Here is a 22,885-nt window from a genome sequence, read left to right as displayed (position 1 = left end):
CACACGCGTGCGTTTCTGTGCGTGAGATTGTGTCTTTTGACTTCTATGAACAGGAAGGTATTGTGTATTCTAAATTTGTGAGCTCACAAGTACACACGTACGAACAGCAGATTCCTGCGCTGGCTAACTTAACAGACTTGGCCCTGGATGGAGGATGCAGGATAGGAAGACAATGGGACTGTGATATTTGGTTTTACTGGAAATGGTGTGAAGAGGTGGAAGGGGGTATGCAAGCACGCCTAGCGAATGGGCACAGTTTTCAAAGGCAGACCTGTAAATATGGCCCGAAAGAGGAAACGATACATGAAAGGGGGGAAAACAAGCTTGTGAATGTCTCTGTGGAAAAACACAAACACTTTATCTCCAGCTATAATCACTGAGTGAACAAACATTAAGGGGTTTCCAGCCATAGAAGTGAATTGCCTTGTGAAAACGTGTAATATCATATCAGTATCAGCAGTATTGCATTTCAAGGATGTGGGATACATTTTCATCAGGCACTTATCTCAACACAGAACCATTAGACGTATTTACATCAAATCTCTCCCTCCTTTCTCTACATCCCTCCTGCGATTTTTCCCAGGAGGAAAGCACCAAAGTGTGTTTTTAAACGCAAAGAGAGCATGCCACACCATCTGTAACATGTGTATTTCTCAAAGTAAGAATATAGGTTTAATTGAGCTTTTTAATTGTCCTCTAAATCCTGCTGAGCACCCATGCTGCTGCTTAATGGTGTATATATGCGTGCGCGCGTGTGTGTTTTCTCTGTGTATGCATGTCTAGGTCTGTTGGGATGTGAATTTTTCTACTTTTGAGTGGAGAGAGTGAGTAAGCAAGCATGTGGGCTCCTTCTTAATGAGCTAATAGCAATGTCTGGTTACCCTTTGAGGAAATTGTTAGCGTCTGTTGTGTTTTTGTAGTTTTGAAAAGGAGAGAAAGGGTTAGAAGAAGAAGAAATTAATGAATTCAATTAACTTGCATAAGAGCCGCCCATGTTGAGTTACATATTGGGTTTTTGGATGCTCTTTGTACATATAGTTGTGTGTTTGAGTGTAAACAGCTGATTGGTTGCTATATTAGCGCCTCACTTTCACTGTAATTCGCTTCGATTTTGAGTTAATCTAATCACATCAATTTGCCATAAACTGTGTGAGAGAGTGGACATTTAATTTCTTTGGCTTCAACTCAAGTTAGCACAGCTGGAATGGTGTCATCGGGTTGTGTGTTGCTATATAAATAACAGCAACTCCGGGCAGGGCTGATCTCTTTGATTGCCTGTGCAATTGTCTGTTCACGTGTTTGTGGTTTTGCTTATGTGAGAAATCTAGGAAGAAGGATTTCCTCTTTCTATATGAACAACTTCCTCCTCTCATACACACGTCCTCTCTGTGTGGGGTGCACTTGGAGAAAGGAAAAGGATAAGATATGCGTGTGTGTGTGTGTGTGTGTGTGTGTGTGTGTGTGTGTGTGTGTGCGTGTGTGCGTGTGTGTTGGAGAGTACGACACAATAAAGAGTACTTCTATAAAAAGCAGTCTTGTGACAGTCCAGTGCACTCAGCTGACTGTCTGGAAACTTTGCTGTGCTTTCTTCTCCTCTCGCCTGTTTTGCTCCCAGGGCAGCCTTCTCGCTAACTTAACCTTTTTTTTGTCAGAGCATTACATTTTAATTCACACTCTTCACTTTCCTCTGCTCTTTGTCTTGATTTTATTCAAACTGTCCTGCAGAAGGAAATGGGAGAGAGCTGTTGGAAAGCAAAGTGAAGAGGAAGAAGGCAGGGAGTGGTGATTTAATGTCCAGTAACACATGTCGGACTCTGCTCTGTCAGGGAAACGCATAAAAACAAACACGGGCGCTGGAGGTGTTTCTTCAGATGCTGATAGTGTACTACAGTATCCTGTTGCCTAAGCCATTACATCAAGTGTTAAACTTAAGTCCAACAGTGTTGTTACAGTGCCAGCACTGTGTGTGTGTGTGTGTGTGTTTGTGTTGGAATTTCACCATCACAAGCTGAATAAGATTTACCCCCTGTTTAAGTCAACGGAGTTATATTTAGATTGTGTACACAGATGATGATATAGATAGATAGATATAGATATACATACATATGGACATGGAATTGAGTTGTGTAATTCAGTGTCTGCATGTATTTCTGTTTGAACTGTTGATTTGGATGAGGAAAAGGAAGTGCTGCATGTAACCACAGCCTGGGGTTTGGGCTTTTACCACACTACTAAATTCTGTAATTAAACTAAAATTAGCGTGATTGCCAAACAGTTTCGTAGCCCACTAACAAGTGAGAGCCTGCAGGGAAATGTCGTAAGAATCAGCAAACTGAATGAAAATCCTCAATTTCACTGTATTTGGTTAAAACATGACACATGCTTGTTCCCTTATGCCTCTTTTCCACCAGCACATACTCAACTTGACTCTACTCTGTTTTGGTTGTTTCTATTATAATTGAGTCCCACCTCAATGTGCGCAGGGAGTCCCGTGAAGTCATTTGTTTGCAACACAACACAACCACCAAGCCACCATTTATAAAAACGCCTGCACCTCGTCCCTCATTCCCAGGTTTAAAAAACTGGTGAGTTTGATTCTTTTGAAGAGGTCGTTCCCATGACTCATCCAGTGAGTTTGCTCCCTGCCCAATCAGTGGCATACAGTCCGTTGATGTCACTGTTTGGTTGCACTTGGCTCTCTTGCAACCCTGTACAAGTAGGTACAGAAGATGAACATTCAAGCACTTTTAAATATACCTGTTGTACTACCAGCAAAGTTTAGAACAGATGGAACATGGAACACTAATAAAACGTCCCCCTGCCTGAATAGAGGTAAAGGATGTCCTTGAGTAAATAAACTCCACTCCATGCAGGTTAAAGGTTTGGAATTCTGGTCAAAGCTGCCAGGAGGCAAAAAGAAGAGAGCTGAATTTAGATTAGTCTTTGTCACTGCTGGGATCGTTTTGCATCTCTGTTGTTGGTTTAAAGTGACCAATCACCAGTGTCTCATCATCAGCTCTTTCACACTTTATATAATTTTGTTAAACTCTGACTTTCGTATGTCCTTCCGCTTTCTTCCTCTTGCTAACCACAGCTTTAGATCCATTCTTCTGTTTCTTTCTCTCTGTGTTTGCCTTGGTTTGTGCACCTCATTGAAACAGAGCAGCACAGTCATACACAGATAATGTGTTAGTAAATGACAGCCAGTAACCATTGGTATCAGAAGCGCTCTCACTAAATTTCTCTTGAACTTTCTTCTCTTTTCCTCATTTATCATTCCTCCTTTTATCCTCTGTTTTCATCACTGCCCTTCTGTCTGTTTTGTTCTTTGACCCTGTGTGACTGCTTTAAGTTCAGGCCTTTGAAGATAATATTGTAGCTCTGGTTTTGGGTGCTGTAAATCACATAAACTCAGTTTTCTTCATGTGGGAAACAAACATTTTGAAACAAAAGACTGATGAACAAGAACAAAGTTGTCAAACAATAAGTTTCTTGTTTGCTTAGTACTGCCCCTGTGTTTATAAATGTTGCCAAATCTGTTCATTGTAATTGTATGACTGTAGCCCAGCCCTGGATGAAATTAGGCACCCACAGAAGGATACAGCAAGTCATTTACAGCTTCTAAATTGTCATAATTTGGCAGCAATGTGGTTGAACGTGGGTGGGCCATATCATCTGGGTAGCTTTGGGTGTCAACCAAACCCCTCCCAACCTTCTCCTGAGAGACTGCAGCCATTGGTCAGGCCCCATTTTGTTACCATGGCTATAGGCCAAACCAGAGGCGGGGCATCTGTCTTCCACCTGGTCGCACCAGCTGCTCAAGCACTGCTGCTATGGCATGCCTGGAGTGTATCTGAGCCTGCTTGCTGGCTTGTGTTTTTGTGTTTGTACATAATACTTGTATTATATTACAGAAGTGACTGTACTCATAAGTATTACTTAAATATCAAATGGCATTTCTATAGGACCAACAAAGCTACAAATCAGAGAATATATTTAAAGTGCAAAAGAACCCAAAGTTGAAACAGCCAAAGAAATCACAACAAAAGTAAATACACATGTGATAGCTTTAAAAAACCTGTTACCACAGCAGAGTACTCCTGTGATTCCAGTTAGCTTAATTTCATAAGCTAGGGTCTTAAATGAGCTGTGACCACCTGTCACCAGACTGGAAATGGCTCAACATGGAAAGTTGGAAAGAGAGGAAAGAATTGCCAGTGGATATAAGACATCTGATTGTGATGCAAAGAATTTGACAAAGTCATGTTTTAAAGAAAAAAAGTGATGATCTAGAAATCAGTCCAGATGCAGTTACACTACTAGTGAGGTGGTGTGGAATAAGCCACAGTAACATGTCATAACTGCAGTGGAAAATCCTTTTAAAAGCAGGCCGCACACATGCATTTGTGGAATTTAGACACACAAGTGCTTCAGACTTGGCACAGAGGTTATCACTGAAAGTCAGAATTTAAGTGACGGTGCAGAAAATACAAAGAGCATTGCATCATGTGTGGACTACATCCAAAAAGAGCCTTTTCTTGCTTGTTGGCATAAAACTGCAAGATTACATTATGCTTAAGAACATGGAAAAAAGCCTGAGGTGTATTAGGAGCACATTCTTTAGTCAGATCAGGCCAAGATAAGTTTGTTTGGCTCAGTGAAGAAACAGCTTATTAATTTAAAACTGGTATCAGATCAGTGCTCTGTGTCAACTGGTACACAAAGCCAAGCTATCTGTATCAGTATCTGGACTCAAAACGTCAGGTTGGTGCATCCCTACCAAAGGCAGTGTGTGGAGTCTGTTGTGCTGCTGTTGTGTGTTATGTTTCCTTATATAGCTATAGTCAGTCCCTATCTGTGCCCTCTGTGGTTACATAAGGTAGTGTAAAGTGCCTCTAGTTGAGCAGTGGCGGTATTAATAGATGTTATTTAAGTGTAGCACACCATGCTTGAAGCCTACATATAGAATCTCACAAGGAGTCTAGTCAGCAAAGTCCAGAGGCAGCAAAGCTGTTCTTGCTTCCAGGTTGTGTGTACCTGTCATTGCTTTTCATCAACTGGGAAGTGCGCGTTAATAATTTATTACCCTACAGCTCTTCTCATTGGGAGGAATACAACATATGCTCTCTGGTGTTTTATATTTACCTCACCCCCCTTCACTGTTGAGATGTGCTACAACACAGGGCAGCACCCCGTATAGATGAGCTTGGGCAATTCTCTGTGTTTTTTACATCATCCAATTGATTAGCAGCTATTACCAATAGACTATCCAATCATATCCAGCAGCAGACTCGTGACTCATTTTAAATGCCAGTAGCCGATCTGACAGCACAGCTGCTGTCATCAACCAGTATTTTGGTTCATTTAATCACACAGTGTTACAGTGTAGTGGTTACAGTGTGCTAAGTCTGTCTTCATTGTCTTCTCCTGAGCGGAGGGTGTCCCACCCTTCCTTCCCATCCCATCCCATCCTCTCTCTCCTTCCCTCAGCAAACATCTCAAGTGCTTTAATGTTTCTACCTTTTCTTGTTACTCTACTCTTCACTTATTCTGCCATTAGTCTACATGACTGATAACAAGGTTCAATATGTTTTTCCAACTAACTCAAACCAACTGAGAACTTACCAAACAGGAACTGAGAACAAACCTAGCAACTTTTTAAAATACCGACGCAAAACTTCGACTTTTTAAAACCCCACCTCCTTTCCTCAAACTGTAGTTATATTTACTGTTACACATACTGACTTGTGTGTTGGCTTTAGTTGGAAATTTGCACTAAAAATGGTCTGTTTGCAAGAGAATTTGAATTGTTTTAGTTAAAATGTTAAGATATTGGGAAATGTTTTGAACATTTTGCAGTCTAGGATGGAGGAAATGTCAAAAATGTATCATCCTCATCCTGTTTCCACTGGTGTCATTTCATGTATAATATAAAGGATCAAGTAGCTAGTTGTTTCAGCGTGTGTGCCTCTCTCTACACATGCCTAGGACATCTGGTAAATGTCACTGTGTGTTTTCTACTCCTCTGCCCTTCTCCTCTGTTGCTCTCACACACATAACGGTGTAGTGTTTAAATAATGTTGAGGTATAGGTGTGCGTGTGCATGTGTGTTTGTGTTTGGTTTGGTTCGTTTTGTTTTTTTTTGTTTTTTGTCTCGACTTCTGTCTTTCAGATCCTTGAGTAATTGTTTCATTTCAGCTTTTATTGGAGTTTCACGCACCCCCCCCCTCCTCATATTCAGATAGAGAACAACATTTCCTCTCCCCTCTGTCCAGTCCAGTCCAGTCCAGTCGTTTGGCTCTTGAATCAGTCATGCTTGTTGTATTTGGTGGGCAGCAGCCAAGGCTTTCCCTATGGGCCATTACGGCACACTAGGAGTGCAGAATGGTCCAGCAGGGAGGGAGTTGGGGAAATTAATGGGAACAAAGCTATGAGATAGAGTGAGAAATAAAAATGTAAAGAGAGAAAGCGCTGAATGAACAACACAGAGATGAATCGGTGAAAGAAAAAATGTGTTGAAAGGGTGTATTGGGAGGCACATTGCTCTGACTCCTGCTTGTGGCAGCCTTCCCAGTTCTTCTTGCATTCTCCTCCTTTAATTTCAGAGGTGAATTCCCAGCAGCAGGGCTAAACCCAAGCCAGGGACATTCTTCTCTGGCTTATCCCCAAACAAGAGTTGGTAATCTGGGGGAAAAGTGGGTGGCCTCACCTGGGAAAAGAGAAAAGAGAGATGGTATAAAAGCTGGTTGGGGAAAGTTAATGTTTCAGTTTGGTCTCACCATACTGCTGTGTCAGGCTTTGGGTTTCAGACAGAACCCAATGTTGTCTTTGCTTGGGTGGAGAAAGAGCATGAGTTCTTTTCACTTAACGGAAACAGCAGTGCTAGAGAGGGCTGTGCGATTAAAATCTCATATCCCGATATAAGACATTTATCGTCCCGATAACGATGTATATCACAAAAATTTTACATTTTCAGCTAATTCTGTGAACCTCGGGCAAGTCGACTTGCGTGAAGTGTTTTCAGCTGGGTGTCGTGTACCTGGAGTCGAGTGTTACATAAGTTGAAACGGCCTCAATTTTCTCTGAGAGTATTTATTACACGGTGTGCTGCGGGGAAAAGCCTGTTCTAAGCTTTAGTTTTTTAACACCTGACGGCTCTTTTTAGCTTCTCATGCGTAAACACTCTGCATTCTGTTTCACGTGATTCAGTTTATTTTGAAAAATCTGAACAGGATCTTCAGCTTGATTGTGAAAGGTTTGTGTGGAAAATAAACATGCGGACGGCAGAGCCATGCGATCGTTTTACTGTCGTTGATGCTAAGGACAACTCATAAAAACAATGGCTTGTCCGTCTGTAGTGTGGCTATATTAAATATAAGAGGAAGAGAGAACTTCGGGAAATTATACAGTGACCATTAAAACAATGAAAAAAAAATATTGCCGTAAACAGTTGATTTTGCAAACGATAGCGTAAAATACAACGATAGACATTTTCATATCGTCATCCGATGCATATCGTTATATCGAACAGTCCTAGTGCTAGATCACTTAAAAATACAAAAAAACTAACTCTGCCATAATGTGCTTTCAAAAATCCAGTTCTTTAAATTTACTCATTGCCAAGTAAATACTTCATCACATCTTCATTTTGAAACTATTAAAACACCGTTCTTCCCATCCAGACTCTGCAGAAATAACTTTAATCTCATCCATCACAAATTCTCCATCCAACATTCAGGATAAACAGTTATCCTGCTGCCAAGATCAACAGGGTTCCTCCTGCTGGACAAACAATAACACAGTTCAACTGTGTCAAGCTAATGGCAGAAATCCCACCAGACCTACAGATCATGTACCACATCACCTGTAAACTCAAAAGTAAGAACATTCAGACATGGCAGGCAGACACACGCACGCAGACGCACGCACGCACGCAGACGCACGCACGCACGCACGCAGACGCACGCACGCGCAGACACACACACACGCGCAGACACACACACACACACGCGCAGACACACATTCTTTTCTCGTTCTGTGTTCCTCCTTCAGCTGATTGTTTTGAGGTTGCCATGCCAATGTCTTTGCAGTTATTCCCTGACATATGGAGTGTTGGTAGATGATGATTTTAAAAAAAGGGGGAAGCCCGGCTGTGAGTGTAAATGTGCACAGAGGTGTTTTTACATACACAGAGGCATTACCATGCTCACAAGCACTCACTGGCACATGTACAGAGAGGCTGATAGGTTGGTGTGCAATAGAAGATTGTATTGAAGTGTAGGATTAGGGCGGCCACGTCAGGAATGTGCCTCCTCCTCTCATACAGAAACCAGCACACGCAGCACAAACAGAACTATTTCTTAACCTAACACACTGTTCATTCTCCCAAGTTTGCACTTTTGACCACCTCATACAGCAGAATAGGCACCGGCAAAAACCTGTGGTGGAGTAACTATCACAACATGATTTGGGTGTTTAAATATTATTCAACGGTTAATGTTTGAAGGCCTTGTCACCTCTGTGTTTATTGGAATTGGTTCATTTCATTGTTGTTGCAACAGCTTATGGATTTCCCCACAGGGCAACAAGTTTTTTCCCCTCAGTTTCAACTTTGGTGAACTTTCAGATTCAGTTTTGCTGACAAATGGCAAGATGTCTTGATGGTGCTGACCTTTGGAAAAAGAGCGAGCCCTAAGTGCAGAAAGTTAACTTGGATTAACACGGAAAATGTCAAACAATTGCTGTCTTCAGTTTATTTAATGTGATGTTTTACTTCTTTTTTTGGCCATTGTGTATATTTGGGATTGTCAGAAGGCTTTAAACACCTGTTAGCGTGATACTCGTCTGACATTTTCTAGACTAAACAAGAGAAGAAAAAACAAAAAAGAGCAAGAAAAGAGAGAAAGGATGGTTAAGATGAAAGTGTGTGTGTGTGTGTGTGTGTGTGTGTGTGTGTTATGGTTAAGTCTATCTTACATTACACTTACAGGACAACACTATGAAAAGTCTACCACGCTAGCACCCTGCAACTCACTGATTAAGCCCACATACATACACATGGGCGACCACGGCTGTAAATCACTGCAAACCACGCGGTAAAGCTCATTTTAAACACCATCTGCATTCCTCATCCTTTATAGCTGCCAGACTTTATTCGTGTATGTGTGTGTTCTGTCGCTGCTTTTCTCTGCCCTCCAAATCTCCTCTCATTTAAGCCACCAAGCTTCCTATTGTTACCAGTAACTTTGCTCCTAATTTAAAACATCTTCTCTGTCGCCAGCTGACAGTGCTGTGGTTTCACTGGTTTGTGCCATTTAGTGCCCTGTGCACATTTAGACTTTGTTTATGTCATCTTCTCCCAGTCTTTTCTTGCTCGCTCTTTACTTGTTATGGGCGTTTGCAATGTTTGAGAGCCAAATAAGAGTTTAACTTTTCTGTGTTTTGAATAAAAGCAAAAGAGGAATATGCTGTTGAGAGAAAGGCCTTTAAAAAAAGAAGAAAAAAGTCAGGATTAAGGGAAGTAGAGAAGTGTCTAAACACAAAAGAGAAGAGGGGGAAAAAGATTATAGTGAAGAAAGTACTCCTCCCAGAGGAACTTTTAGGTAGGGGTAAAATAAAATGAACAGAGCGGGAGAGAAATAAATGAAAGGGGCTGTGGAGAGGAAGGCATTTGTGGCCAGGAATGGTTTGGCACACATTACACTGAGGTGTAGTTTTGGCGTGGCTCCCATTAGCCTCTTGTGTTACATCCATTACAAAAATCTGCACGCGCGCGCACACACGTGCAAGCACACACTCTTACATGGCAGCACAGTCAAAACAGACCCACATCTTAACCACCATAGAATTTCCTTGCCATAATTCTGGTCCTACCCAGAAAAGATGGAAATCACTCATCTCTCTCTCTTTCTTCCTCTCTCTCCCTAAAAGATGTTATTAGAGGCACCAGTGGCCATGTAATCACTTTGGCTCTCCCACAGGAAGAGACACACACACACACATGCATGCACACACACCTACCTTAGTAATTACAGCTGAAGATGAGGTCCTATTCACTGTAATCCTAGTGAATGGCTGATATAGTTAATAAATGGTGGGTCAAGCGGTGCTGCATAGTGTCACATCAGAGTGGGGGTGTGTGTATTATTATTTTTTTGTGCGTTTTCTCCAGCTATTAATTGATGCCTTATTATTGTGACTGATGTTGATTAACTCTGTGCACACAATTGCACACTTTGCTTGTATTCACTGCACGCAAGCACTCAGCTACACATGCAAATTGATTGACTGCCTCACTTAGTTTGTATGCACATACACTTTCTTTCATACAAACACAACCTTCCACATTCCTACGCACACACACACAATACAAACAGAGTTGTTCAGCTGATCTCTTTCTGTGTTTGTATGTGGTTCACTGCCCTCTTCAAAGCCACACCCCCCACACCCGGTTGCATTAAGCACTCTTCCCGATCTTTGTGTACTTTCCCACCTTCCTATGTCTGATAAGTCTGGAGGCTAGCAGCTTGTTAGCAGAGCTCCTCACAGTTTCTCAGTGGCTTCGAGGCTTCGCAGTCATCCGGAGATGCCAATGTCACTTCAGGAATCCTATAACATGTTGCCATTCTTGCTTGAACACACTCGTAAACATATCAATATTAAATCTCGACTTAAGTCTAGGCACTTTGTCTTTAACGTAAACATCCTCTCAGCAGTCTTTGATGTAAATGTGTAATATTGTTTTGGTTGAGATATCCCATAAGGGATTTGTGTTTCGCCTCAATGTAAGAGGAGGTCTTTTCTCATTTGAATGGCGACACTAAAAAGGCATTCAATTGGAAAGCTCTATCTTCGAGTCTCATCTTATTGTATATGATAATGTTGTGGTGCAATTTCTTCCCCCGTTTGCAAGACAGCTGATAAAATCAGTCATAGTAAAGCACCTCTCTAGATGCAGGGCTTCTCACGCTCTCAGCCTTGTGTGCGTATGTATGTGTGCGCGCGCGTGGAGATGCAGATGATTGAGTTAGTGTGATTTAGTGATGGTTGGAAGATGAAATGCTGCCGCTGTGCCGTGTCTAGCAACTCGCTACACACACTTATCTGACGACTGTTAGCTAAAGGCATTTAATTCAGAGGGTGAAAAGAGGAAGAAAGGAGACGGTATGAAGAAGGAAAGATGAAATGGGAGTAAGAATGCGTGATAGATGAATTAAGGAAAAGGAGAGCAATGTATTGGCAGAGAAGTAAAGGATATAACAATGACTAGGGCTTTTAATTTCAGCAAGCGTGAGGATTAAAAGGCATCAACAATGATGAATAGCTTTAATTTGCTCTTAAAGCAGCTCACTTTCTATCTCCATGTCCTACCTTCATGTTATTGTATGCACACATGTGCTCTAGGAGAGAGATACCACATGTGGCTTGGACGTTTTGTTCCTTTTCTTTTTTCCTTTTGTGTTTTCTCCCCTCCTCTTCCTCCACAGCCTGTTACATGTTTCTGCAGCTGTAGATGTGTGTGTGTGCACACGTGTGCGAGTGTGTGACCTTTTGGGGAGTACTGCTGGTGAAAGGCCACTGGCTCACACATGAATAACCATGGTGTAGACATGTGGACGAATACCAAAGACAGTTGATAAGATTTGGCAAAGCAAGTAACCTGATATGACAGAATCAGATTGCAGAGCTACATATTTGACTTCATCGACTGTAAAGCGTGAGCTTCAGTATCCTTGATGGAACGTGTCAGGTGCAGCTTAGAAAAAACAAAAACACAAGTGCTGTGGTGTAAGATCATAAATGTACAAAAAAACATTAAAAAAGCTTAAAATAACTCTGTTTTTCGTTCAAGTTGGAACAGTGATAGACAAGCGCTTGAAATACCCAGAATTCTTTGTGCTTCTAAGTAAAAGGAGATTTGACGATGTGTGATTTATTGTTGCTAACAAGGTTCCAAAGTATAGAATTTCATTTGAGTTATTTTGAGGTCTGTTAAAAACAAAATGTGTTAAAGATTTTGTTCCCAGACCGCTGTGCCTATTGTTTCCCCCCCCCCCCCCCAAAATGTAAAATGTAGGATTTGTAAATATAAACTGATCATACAGTTAGTGGTTTTTCTAGGGAGAAGGCAAGACGTCATGGCATGCAACTGAGTGAAAACGCCTACACAGATCTGCCATCTGGGGTTTAAAGTTAATTGCTTTATGTGAGGGATAGTCCGTTCAACTAGTGTTCTGGCTGATATTTGACAACATAATAGCCCACATAGTATAGATTTTAAAACTTTTTACATAATAAACATCTAGCACTGTGTACTCGCTCACAAATGTGGCCATGAAAAATCTAGTCTGGGACTTTTTAAATGGAAATCGAAACTGGGTAGGAAACCTGTGCTAGGGTGTGGTGGTGTGTGGAAGAATTGCTGGCGTACTAGTGAAGTGTGGGAGTGTGTGTTTTTGTCTGGGAGCTGCAGCTAGTTATTGCATTTTTGACGCACACTGCCTTCGTTGCCTTTTCTTTCCCTTAATCTAGGTTGTTAAGCCTTTTGGGTGCTCGTACTGTCTATCTATATAAATAAACCTACATGAATAAGTAATATCCAGAAGCGAGTAAGACTTCCTTTTACTAACTTTCCCGCAAATACAAATAACATTGTTTAATCATTCTGCACCAATAAAGCTTCTTTTTGAATAAAAACCCATGTTTGTGTCTGCTCTCCCTCCCAGACCTTAAAATAAGCCGTTCCAGACATACAGTGTTATGATAGCAGACACACAGAGCTCGTGTGTGTCTGTACATGTGTTTGAGGGTACACCACCTCCATCATTGTCACCATAGCTCTTTGTCTGTCTTGGCTCTCTTAAAGAAAAGGCTGTTTGGTATGACTGTCTGACCCACATATGGTAAAGGTTTGCTCAGGGCTTCTATATGTGTTGGCTGCCTATGGTGTGTATGTATATGTGTGTGTCTGTGTGTGGTGAAGTGGGATTTGTCCCATAGAAGCATCAGGGCCATCAGTCACTCATGTGTGATGTTCCATCTGCTCCCAGCTTCATACTACTTCACAGTCAGCCATACACACATAACTAAATCTCCAGAAGGGTTTTGTTTTATTTAATTTTTTGGTGGAAGATAAAACTGTTTATTCCATTGAAACCATTTGTACACACTGAATGGATGCTCTGTTTTCTCTAACAATGCATGGTAACTAAAATACAATAGAGTGTACTGCTTCCCAGTAACCCAGTATAGATGTTTTTGTTTTGAGTGTACAGTTTAGAGGGTCCAGTGCTTCCTTAGGGCCAACATCCTCCTGCTGTTTCTGAAACAGAAAACAATGCAATAGTCCATTAAACACACATGCACACAGACACACACGCATCAAGGAGTAAATTGTGTGTTTTCTGATGACTGCTGCCACTCGAGAACAACAGATATATTTGTTTTGTGTCGTGCTGCGCTCAAGTTCTGCCAAGCTCACTACGCGATAGGAAGTGAGTGATTTCAGGTCTTTATCTGAAAGCCCCGACTCGGAGAAACAAAAGTGCTGAAAGAAGGGAAAAAGGTTTGAGAGGTGTTTGCAAGAAGCGGGCATTAGGTTACTCTAGTGTCCAGTAAATTGTGGTTGGGCTATTGTATTAGTTAATTTGGCTGAGTGGGAAATTAAATGAGGCACAGTTGCTTTGTATTGTGTGGTAGGGTAGGCTGTAAAATGAGCTTGCTAGCCAAGAATACAGAATCACTGAGGTGCACAAGTCTCTTGTTTGCTCTTCAACCTCTTTATCATACCCCTACTGTCCAGGGATTGTGGGTGCATACCAATCTTTTGTTCGGTTCCTCACCCATTTAACACTTTCTTTCATTTCCCTTTGTTCTGTAGAGGGCCTACTTCGGTGGGGCCCCATAAACACACACATGCACATTCACTTGGGGGCCCACATCACATCAAAGTCAGGAATGTGGGGCTTGCAGCCATTATGTATGAATGCATGGACCTAGTTATGCCAAGTTTACCCTTCTTTAGATGTGGTGTCTGTGGCGGTGTGGTTTGTGTGCTGCTTCATGCTATTAGTGAGCCAAGCTTTATGTTCACTCACTTCTCCGAATCTGCTCTGAAATGTCAAAGCCATTATCCAGAGTCCGTGGTCTTGCTGAAGTGTTACAACTCTCAGACAGACCTGGGAACACCTGGACCAGTCTGTTTAGTTCCACTCCTTGTGATGCTAATTACAGTCTTGAGGCATTTGATGTCCTTTTTTGCCTTCTTTTTAAGTGATTTCCCTCTCACTTGTAGTCAGACTTAATACTTAAAGCGACAGTTTAAGACAGATGCTTATATGAAAATTTGTGCCTCTTCTCCTCCACCCATCTTTACTCCCCTGTTTCCTGCAGCCTTTCTGAGTCTCTTTCTGCATTTTATTCTGTACACAATAGAAGGCATCTTATGGTGTCTGCCTCTTTCTGAATCTTTACATCTCTTATGTACACTAGCTTCATCAGTTGTCACTTGAGCCAATGACAGGCATCATTCTCACTGACGTGCTACTGTCTTATCATCCAGCTTCTTTACCCTCATACCCCCACCTTCCTTATCACCAGCTAGCTATCCCATGTATCTATCAGAGCAAACCAGGCCTGCCTGGCACAGATAAACCCAGCATTAGGGGCTTTTGGATGGATTGGCAGGTTGAGAGAGATGTTAATGATCATAGAACAGGAAAAAAATGGATATTAGATGTTGCAGGATGATGAGATAGGTGGTTGTTTGGAATGTTTCAGTATGGAGCTGGTAAATTGTTGGTTTATTTGGTTACAATCTCATCTTCTGATACAGGGATTATGCATGGTTTTTGAATATCAAGCGACACGTTGCCAGAGGGAGAAGTATCAGTGTTGTAAAAATAGTTTTTGGGGAAGGTTAGAAATTTATGGATACACTAGACGTTTAAGTTGTCTCTTATTTAATGTTTTAAATATTAGAATTCAGATTTGTTTTCTGTGTTGTAAAACCACTGTTTTCCTTTTTTTTTTTTTCTTCCTCATGGAACAGATGTAGTAAAAACATCTTCTCTTCACTTCTATGTATTCTCAGTTATTTTAGCTGACAAAACATTATCACTACAGGAAGGAATGCCTATTTTGGTCATGGAGGTACTCTGAATAGCACTTAAGAAAGTTATGAAATGTCAGGTTATAGACTGTTTACGTCAGAACCACAGAAAGACAAAGACTAAGGTTCATTTCCAGCAGCGTTTGTGCCGCATCATTTCCTCTCTCTACTGTCTCCTCTTACTGCTTTCCCTCACCGTTGCTTAAGACAGTGCCTTTAATGTGTTTAAAGTCTATTAACGTTACATTATACATGTAGAGAGTAGAGATGGGGCTTGTTTTGAAAATACAAGCACAGCATCATTCTGTAGATTCATCCATCAAGGACTTAATGGTAAGCTAAGCAATACAGAGGACACAATCAGACAGCAACAGCTTCCCGCTTGATTACTGACAATTGCATTGATTTCTTGACTTAGCTTATAGGCACACACAAAGAGCTGTGCATGCAAGCTGATGCAAACATAAATCTGTGATTTTTATATATGTGTGAGAAAACATCTCTACATGTTATCACTCTACAAATGCTTGTAGATCAATTGAAAATCAAGCCGTATGCACGCTGGCGTTGAGCTTGGACACCCACACAGGAATCTTCACACGTATTTGTACACACTTAGCCCTTGTATTAGCTTTAAACCCTTCTAAATGCACAGACCCTGCCATGTTAACCTTGTTATTAGAGCGTAACCTCGAATTCCAGACATAGCAGCTCAGTTTGATTGAATTAGATCTTCTTTAAGTATCCCATCCATCTATCCATTCCTCCATCCATCTGTTCAGCTTATATATTCCATAGTCTTTTGTTCTCTTCCTGTAACTCTGGGCAGCCTCGCACTCTGCACTTGTGGAATGAATTGATTTGAAATGATTTATTACCTTTTTTTTTCCTCTCTCCCCCCGCAGGTCACCCACTCTCACTCACCCACTCTTCTGTTTTCTATCTTTCTCACCGTTGTTTCTCTCTGCACACTACTTTTTTTTTTTTATGTTAGCACCGTAGATGAACTCCATCCTGAGAGGGGGAAAACCTGAGCAGAACAAAGATGAGGGGGGAAAAGGTGTTATTTGTCAGATTCAATGTTTCAGTCCCTGTTTCTAAGCTGATATTAAAACCAGCAAAGAGACTGGTTTTTAACTTGGGGATTTTGCAGGCTGGATTTTGCACAGACTGACAAGCAGATGGATGCAAACAGAAGATAGGAAGGCTGTCAGAAAGACAGACGTACATTCTCTGTGGTATATTGCATTTGTGTGTGCAGTGTAGGCTCAGACTGGTCATTAGCCAGTGAACTGGACTTGGGTGCCGGATCCAGAGATAGATATGGCTGCCAATGGAAATGTCTCATTTTTTTTAAGGGAGTGGGAAAAAATGATACATAGAGGGCACAGAACAAAAGCTATTCTTTCACCTCTGTGTGCATCAGCAGCTGTTTTTCTTTATTCTGGTTGTCTGCACTTAAAAATTGTGTTGCCTTATGTGCTGGTATGTGTGTTTGTGTGCGTGTGCAAACTCGTCTAGATGCGAACCATCCGTGAATGAAATGTATCCTTTGTTTACGGGCCTATTATCTAGATAATAACATCCATATTTCCTCTCATCTCCAGAGCTTTATCACAGCCTTATGAGCTCTTTCTTTCACTCTATCTCACTATCTCTCTCTCCCCTTCTCTTTGGCACACACACTCATACACACATGCGTACACGCACACAGCAGAGAGCGATAATGGGATTGTTGCCCTTGGTTTCTTTTGGCAAAACTGTAAATAATTTTTTTTTCATCACAAAGTGTGTTCATTGTTCACCCACATGTTTCTTTTTCCTGTGTGTGTGCATATATATATATCTCAATCAAACTAGTGCTTGCATATCTATCACTTGGTGTGTGGGTTGTCATCTTATCATTCTTTCATCTATCTGGATGTGAACCTATTTGTCAGTGTGTGAATTTAGTATCATTTTCCAGCTAGTCATTGCCTGCTGTCCTTCCCTTGTCACTGTGGGCTGATAGCAGTGCGAGTCGACAAAGCTCGGTAATGGAGAGCTGATACTTGCCCTCCCCCCCGCTGCTTTGTACTTTTCATTTGCTGCTGAGATGACTTTGGCTCACAGCCACGCCAGCAAGCCAATCTCCTATCTTGTATCTGCTCCATTACTTTCCATATCTTGGCAAATTATTTGCCAAAACTCACAAAGAAAAATTTGAGCATCCGTTCACGTGCATGTTTGTGCATATGCTGACTTGGTTGCTCTGTATTATATTTGTCTACAGGTGCTTTGGGTGATCAGGTTGTTGTTCACATGCAGAGATGTGACTCACTGTTATGCTTTCTATCATTATACAGGACCACACTGTTTTCATACTTAACTTTTTTTATTTTTTGCTCATAATTTTTAAAGTTTATTCCTCCCAGGTGCTGAACAAAAGATGTCTATAGTCATGATAACAGCACCATCCTGTCAATATTGTTCCCTTCCATGCATCTACCTCTGTAATCACATCTGTGTTCGCAATAATTATACGAGACTCAATACTGCTATTAACACAACCTTTCAATTAAGCCTTTTACACAGCTCTGTAGAACAGGTGCTCTCAACCTTTTTCCAAAATTTTGATAATTTCATGCCTCCCACCTTATAATAACTACCACCTGTTACTGTTGAAGTGAAATCAGCTTATTTCACCAGCTGGAACAACATCCATAGACACTTTAGTGTGTTTGAACTTTGGTTTGTAGAAAAAAATGCAGCTTGAGTGTACTTTATTTATTTATTTATTTAGCATGGATATTTAAAGGGAGATGTGAAAATGAAGATAAATTTGTCACCATTTTATTTCCTTTATTTGTGCGGCAAATCTAGAGGAATTAAGCGTGTGTTTATTTTTATTGTGCATCAATGGTCCACTTGGATTAACGCTGCATCATTTCTCTACAAGCAACAAGTTATTTTTATTTAGCTTCAAGGGTTTCTACTGTAAAAGCACGGGGTTTTTTAAGCAGCTGCTGTCTGATATTATTGCTGTATTCATGTACATCACTTTTCTGCATCATCTTTTTATTGTTTTCATATCCAAATGAGTTTTCCCGTGTGTTTCTTTTTTGCAGATCTTGGTTAACTCCATAAACGCCAGCCGTCCAGCAGTGCTATACGAGAAGGTGACCGTAAGTGAAGGAGGAAGTCCCTTACTGAGAGACATGCTGTTCAGCCCAGACCAGCAGTACATCTACACTTTGACTGACAGACAGGTGAGTTCATGTCCAACAAATACACTAGGACACACATTCAGTCCCAGCAGACATGTTGCCATTGCAATACTTTTTCGACAAAACTCTTACTTGTGATACATGTAAGAGTTTTTAGGATTCAAATTCTCCATATCCAGCACCTGACTATTCAGTATTTGCCAAAGGTACATACTCATAAATACTAACATTTATTTTTGTTGTGTTGCATGTTTGAATAGTTCCTGTAGAGCAGCCTGTTACTAAATGTCCAGAACACACTTCCCTTGTGCATATTTTGACATTCCTACCAACTCTACACTCATTCTCTGTACTCACACAAATCATCCCCACTGGATTTCATTGCACACCAACACACATTCACACCAGCTACAAACATCGCCACCATGATGGCTTGCTAATAAGCCAGACATTACATACATGGGGAGTGCAGGGAGAGTTATAGGTCAGATGGGGGGTGTGTGTGTGTGTGTGTGTGTGCGCGCACTCTTCTTCTGGTGAAGGCTTTCTCTAGTGTGATGGTGAGGAGAGGAAGGGGTTGGGGGGATTGGGGAGGAGGCAGAGAGAGCATGTCGCATCTCTGCTGCTCCCCATTTCCAGCTGCTCCCTGGTTGTTGTTTTTTTTTTTTTTTTTCTTCTGTCTCATTAGTGTGGTGAGTGAAGGAAGCAAAACGAGAGGGAGGGGGAAAGAAAAAAAGGGGTTGTACATGATGGGAATATGTCTGTATTTAATAGACCTAAAATAGGCTGTCGAATTGAAAATGGGTGAGATGTATCTGAGGTCTGCTCTGTGAGAGGCTTTTTCAGAGGTGCTGATTCTGTAGGTGGCTTAAATCAAAGTCAGGCCATAAAATGGAAACATTCTTTGCCTGTTTGACACCCAGTGGGATCATCAATGGTCACTGTATAACCACTGCCATGGCTGGGGCTTGGTAGATAAATTTTTTTAAATGCAGATTGTGCTATGAGTGTAACAGTATGTTATATCACAGCCCTGTGTGTCCTGGCTGAAGATACCTCTGTTCAAGCCAGATGACCTTTTGATGACATATGTGAGGCTCCATCTGCACACACACACCCCATCATCACAATCATCCATCAGTTCGATAGCTGCTCGTCACCGAACCCAGTTGCACGCTGGGGCAAGATACAACACCAAGTTCGTCTACTTCAGGAAACTTAACTTATAGTCAAAGAAGTTCATTCCCATTAAATTGATTCACTCAGTGCAACACATACAGTATGGACATGTATACACACCTTGCACCCTATAGGAACATACCTATAGGGTTTCTGATTATAATCCTGACCATAGGAGCACAGAAGAAAGGAACATGAGCTGTGGGATGTGCTGCTCTTTTTAATGGTAACACACATATATTTTGAGGGGACACTTATTTTCAAGTTTTGGGTTAAGCACATGATTGGGGGAAAGAAGTAACATAGTAGAAAACGCACACCAATGCACACACATACTAGAAGAACAAAGCACATGTCTAAGCAGCTAAGGGCATGAAGGGCACACACACAAAACCATAATGTTACTTATAGGCGCTAGTACCCAGAACATATGCTCGATTACACACACTTTATGTACACACACAGTCTTGTAAACAAGTGTGTGTGTGTGTGTGTGTGTGTGTGTGTGTGTGTGTGTGCACGCATACACACAGAGAGCTTCATCTCCCTGTGCGTTTGATCCCCATTAATGGATAGCAGGCCTGGGTTAAGCAGAATGGGGGGGCTGTGGCTTCCAGACCTTATAGCTAAAACCCCTATCCAGCGCTAATGACTGGAGGGGGCAATTGCCTTCTCTCACCCTCCATCCTACCCTCATCTTTATCCTCTGCCCTCCATCTATCCCACCATGCCCCCACCACTACATTTTTTCTTTAAATCTTCACTTTTGCTGCCCCACACACACACACACACACACACACACACACACACACACACACACACACTCTGATATTTCCATCTAAGCCCAAATTGAGTCCTCCCCTCTCAAATGCCTTCTACTGATCCCATTCCCGTATTTTTAATGATCTCCCCCTATCGCTGCCATGGCCCCCCTCTCCACCAGATAGACACGCTCATACTCTCTCGTTCTTAAAGAGGCAAAGGTGGAAAATTGTGGGATAGATACATGGAGTGGTGGGTAGGAGGGCCTGCTTTTGCTAAAAGATGCTGATACACTCACGCACACACATTAACACACAACTAGTTTGCATGAGGAATATAGCCATGCCCCCTTTTTTCTAGTGAGATAGACACACAGCCCTGCCTTCACCCTGGGAGTGTGTGTGTGTGGTTGTGTGGCTGGGTGCCTGCGGGGGTTCCTCAGACAAGCCAAGCACATTAAGGTGTCACTGGACATATCCACTGATGCGTGGACCACAAGTTCCACCACCCTTCTGCCCTCACCCACTCACATACACACAAATGGAGGCTAAGGCGGTGAGTCACAGTTAGGGGTGAGGCCCAGTGATTTATGACTTGCTCTGTTCCAGCTATATTCATCACTGTCATTATTATCAATGGAGGATATGACAGCGGGATAGGACGGCCTGCTGTGTGTGTGTGTTTGATGAGACAGTGTGTTATTGCAGGAAATTTAGATCAGCTTATTTCTCACTGCAGTCAGGGTTGTATGATTCTTATGGACTTGGTGCTAGGGCTGCCACAAACGATTATTTTGATAGTCGACTAGTCACCGATTATTTTTGCGATTAGTCGACTAATCAGATCATCATCCATTGGACGTACAGCGTACAGCTTATTGCACCAGCAGCATCTGGTCTTATATAACTATCATTAGCTTACAGCTTGAAGTGTTTGTGCTAACTAAAAATAAAGACAAGATGGTAGTTTATTAATTTTTAATGAAATTTGCAGATTGTTTCGGTGAAGTTTAATAAACTCCTTGCTTTCTAAAATATAACAGGACACCGGAGTATATTCTCCAGCGTCTCACACTTCTGATAATCAGCTGTCTGCTTGACAGTTTTAGCTGTGCAAAAACTATAACTTTAATCTCAGCCAAACCGATTTACTCAGGAACAAATAAAATACTAAAGAAAGCCAAACAATAACATTTTTAAGTTATCTAAGTGACTTATATATATGTTTAACCTGACTAGCGAAAGACGGCGGTGGGTTTGAAAACGATTTGCCGGGAGTCCGGTGTTCTCACGGCTCTAGTGAGCCTAGCCCCCGGCTCGCTAACGAGCTAGTGGGTAACAGACGTCTCCGAAAACGTCGGAGCGCTTTTGAAAATATGTGGTGTCCTGATAAACTGAGCCGATATTTGAGGTTTACACAGCTACATTCTCGCCTGAAAATATGTTAAACGTTTATTTTGTGACCCAGAAAGAATAATAAGAGTAAAGTTAAAACTAACTAGCTGCCGCCATTGTCGACAGCTGCGCTATGAATTCTGGGACACAGCTTCTTCTTCTTCGGGGTTTAACGGCAGCTGGCATCCTTGTACATGCAGTGCTGCCATCTTCTGTTTCAGTCCGTTATTACACTCTTAAATCCTACTACTCATTCCTGCGTCCTTTGTGATCTTACAAAGCTTCAAACGATGCGTCGACTATTAAATTAGTCGTCGACGATTTTAATAGTCGACATAATCGTGACTAGTCGACTAATCGTGGCAGCCCTACTTGGTGCATGTTATTTGTTTTTTAATCACATTGTTCACATGCACAAATGTACAAAAGTGTCTCTCCCAGTTGACATCCAGTCATTCACTCCTAAGCAGTGCATGTATACATTGCACATAAACATATTAAAACCTGTTATTACCAAAAACGGGAAAATACTTTATGCAGATTAGCAGGCTCATTAAGTGCTGCTGGTTTGCTCAAGTTTTTTTCTTTTCACAAAAATATTCAACACTTCAAGAAGAACAATGTAGCTCTTTGACTCAACCCAAACTTTTTGAAGCCCCTGCTCTGTGCAAATCTCCCTCTGTGGGGAAATTGTCTTGTGGTGTTTTGGCTCAGTCAAGTCTTCCCGTCTTCAAATCATCTCATCTTTTGTTTTGGAGCCAAAAAGGTCAATGAAGCTGTGGCTTCATTTGATGCCACAGATGCTGCTCTGTCCATCTTTGCACCCTTGACTCAGCCCTTCAGTGTTATACACGCATGGGCGCACATATCCTTGCGTCTTTGATGGCAGCTCTTGCATATTATGGTGCTGTAGTGTGTGGTGCTGGCTAATTGCTGAAAGCATGAATATTCATCTGCTCTGGTGTTGGATGAGGGACTGGATTTGAAGTGTGAGAAGGCAACAAGCAATAATGCCTTATAAGGCTTGATACAGGGGAGGAAAATCTTGTGTATGCATGAGGCAACCTTTGTTGTGTCAGGGAGGCACCTCTGATTGTTAGACTCGCATTGATTCAGCTTGCTTACTTTTATATGACTATACATTTGGACAGAAACTCAGCTTTCAAACATTATTTCTAAACATACATTGATGGGCCGTGTCACTGAAGCCAGCCTCGAGTCCTTGGGGCATGTGC

At 41.7% G+C, this 22,885-nt stretch overlaps 1 protein-coding gene across 4 annotated transcripts in view; it reads left to right on the top strand.

Moving 5' to 3' along the window:
* Positions 1–22,885, top strand: part of plxna1b (plexin A1b) — a 182,985-nt gene that overhangs the window by 67,920 nt on the left and 92,180 nt on the right. For all 4 annotated transcript variants that reach the window (XM_085273512.1, XM_085273510.1, XM_085273511.1 and 1 more), the window contains exon 4: positions 18,217–18,357. In XM_085273512.1, the coding sequence (XP_085129638.1) occupies positions 18,217–18,357 (141 nt within the window). The remainder of the gene's footprint in view (positions 1–18,216; positions 18,358–22,885) is intronic.

This window comes from Mchenga conophoros, linkage group LG5 (assembly GCF_057382185.1).
Source record: "Mchenga conophoros isolate Kocher_MC1m ecotype Shallow Benthic linkage group LG5, M_conophoros_male_GT1.1, whole genome shotgun sequence".
In the NCBI taxonomy this organism is placed as follows: Eukaryota; Metazoa; Chordata; class Actinopteri; order Cichliformes; family Cichlidae; genus Mchenga; species Mchenga conophoros.
Note: the sequence above shows the minus strand (reverse complement) of the source record. Positions and strands in the feature narration are given on the sequence as shown.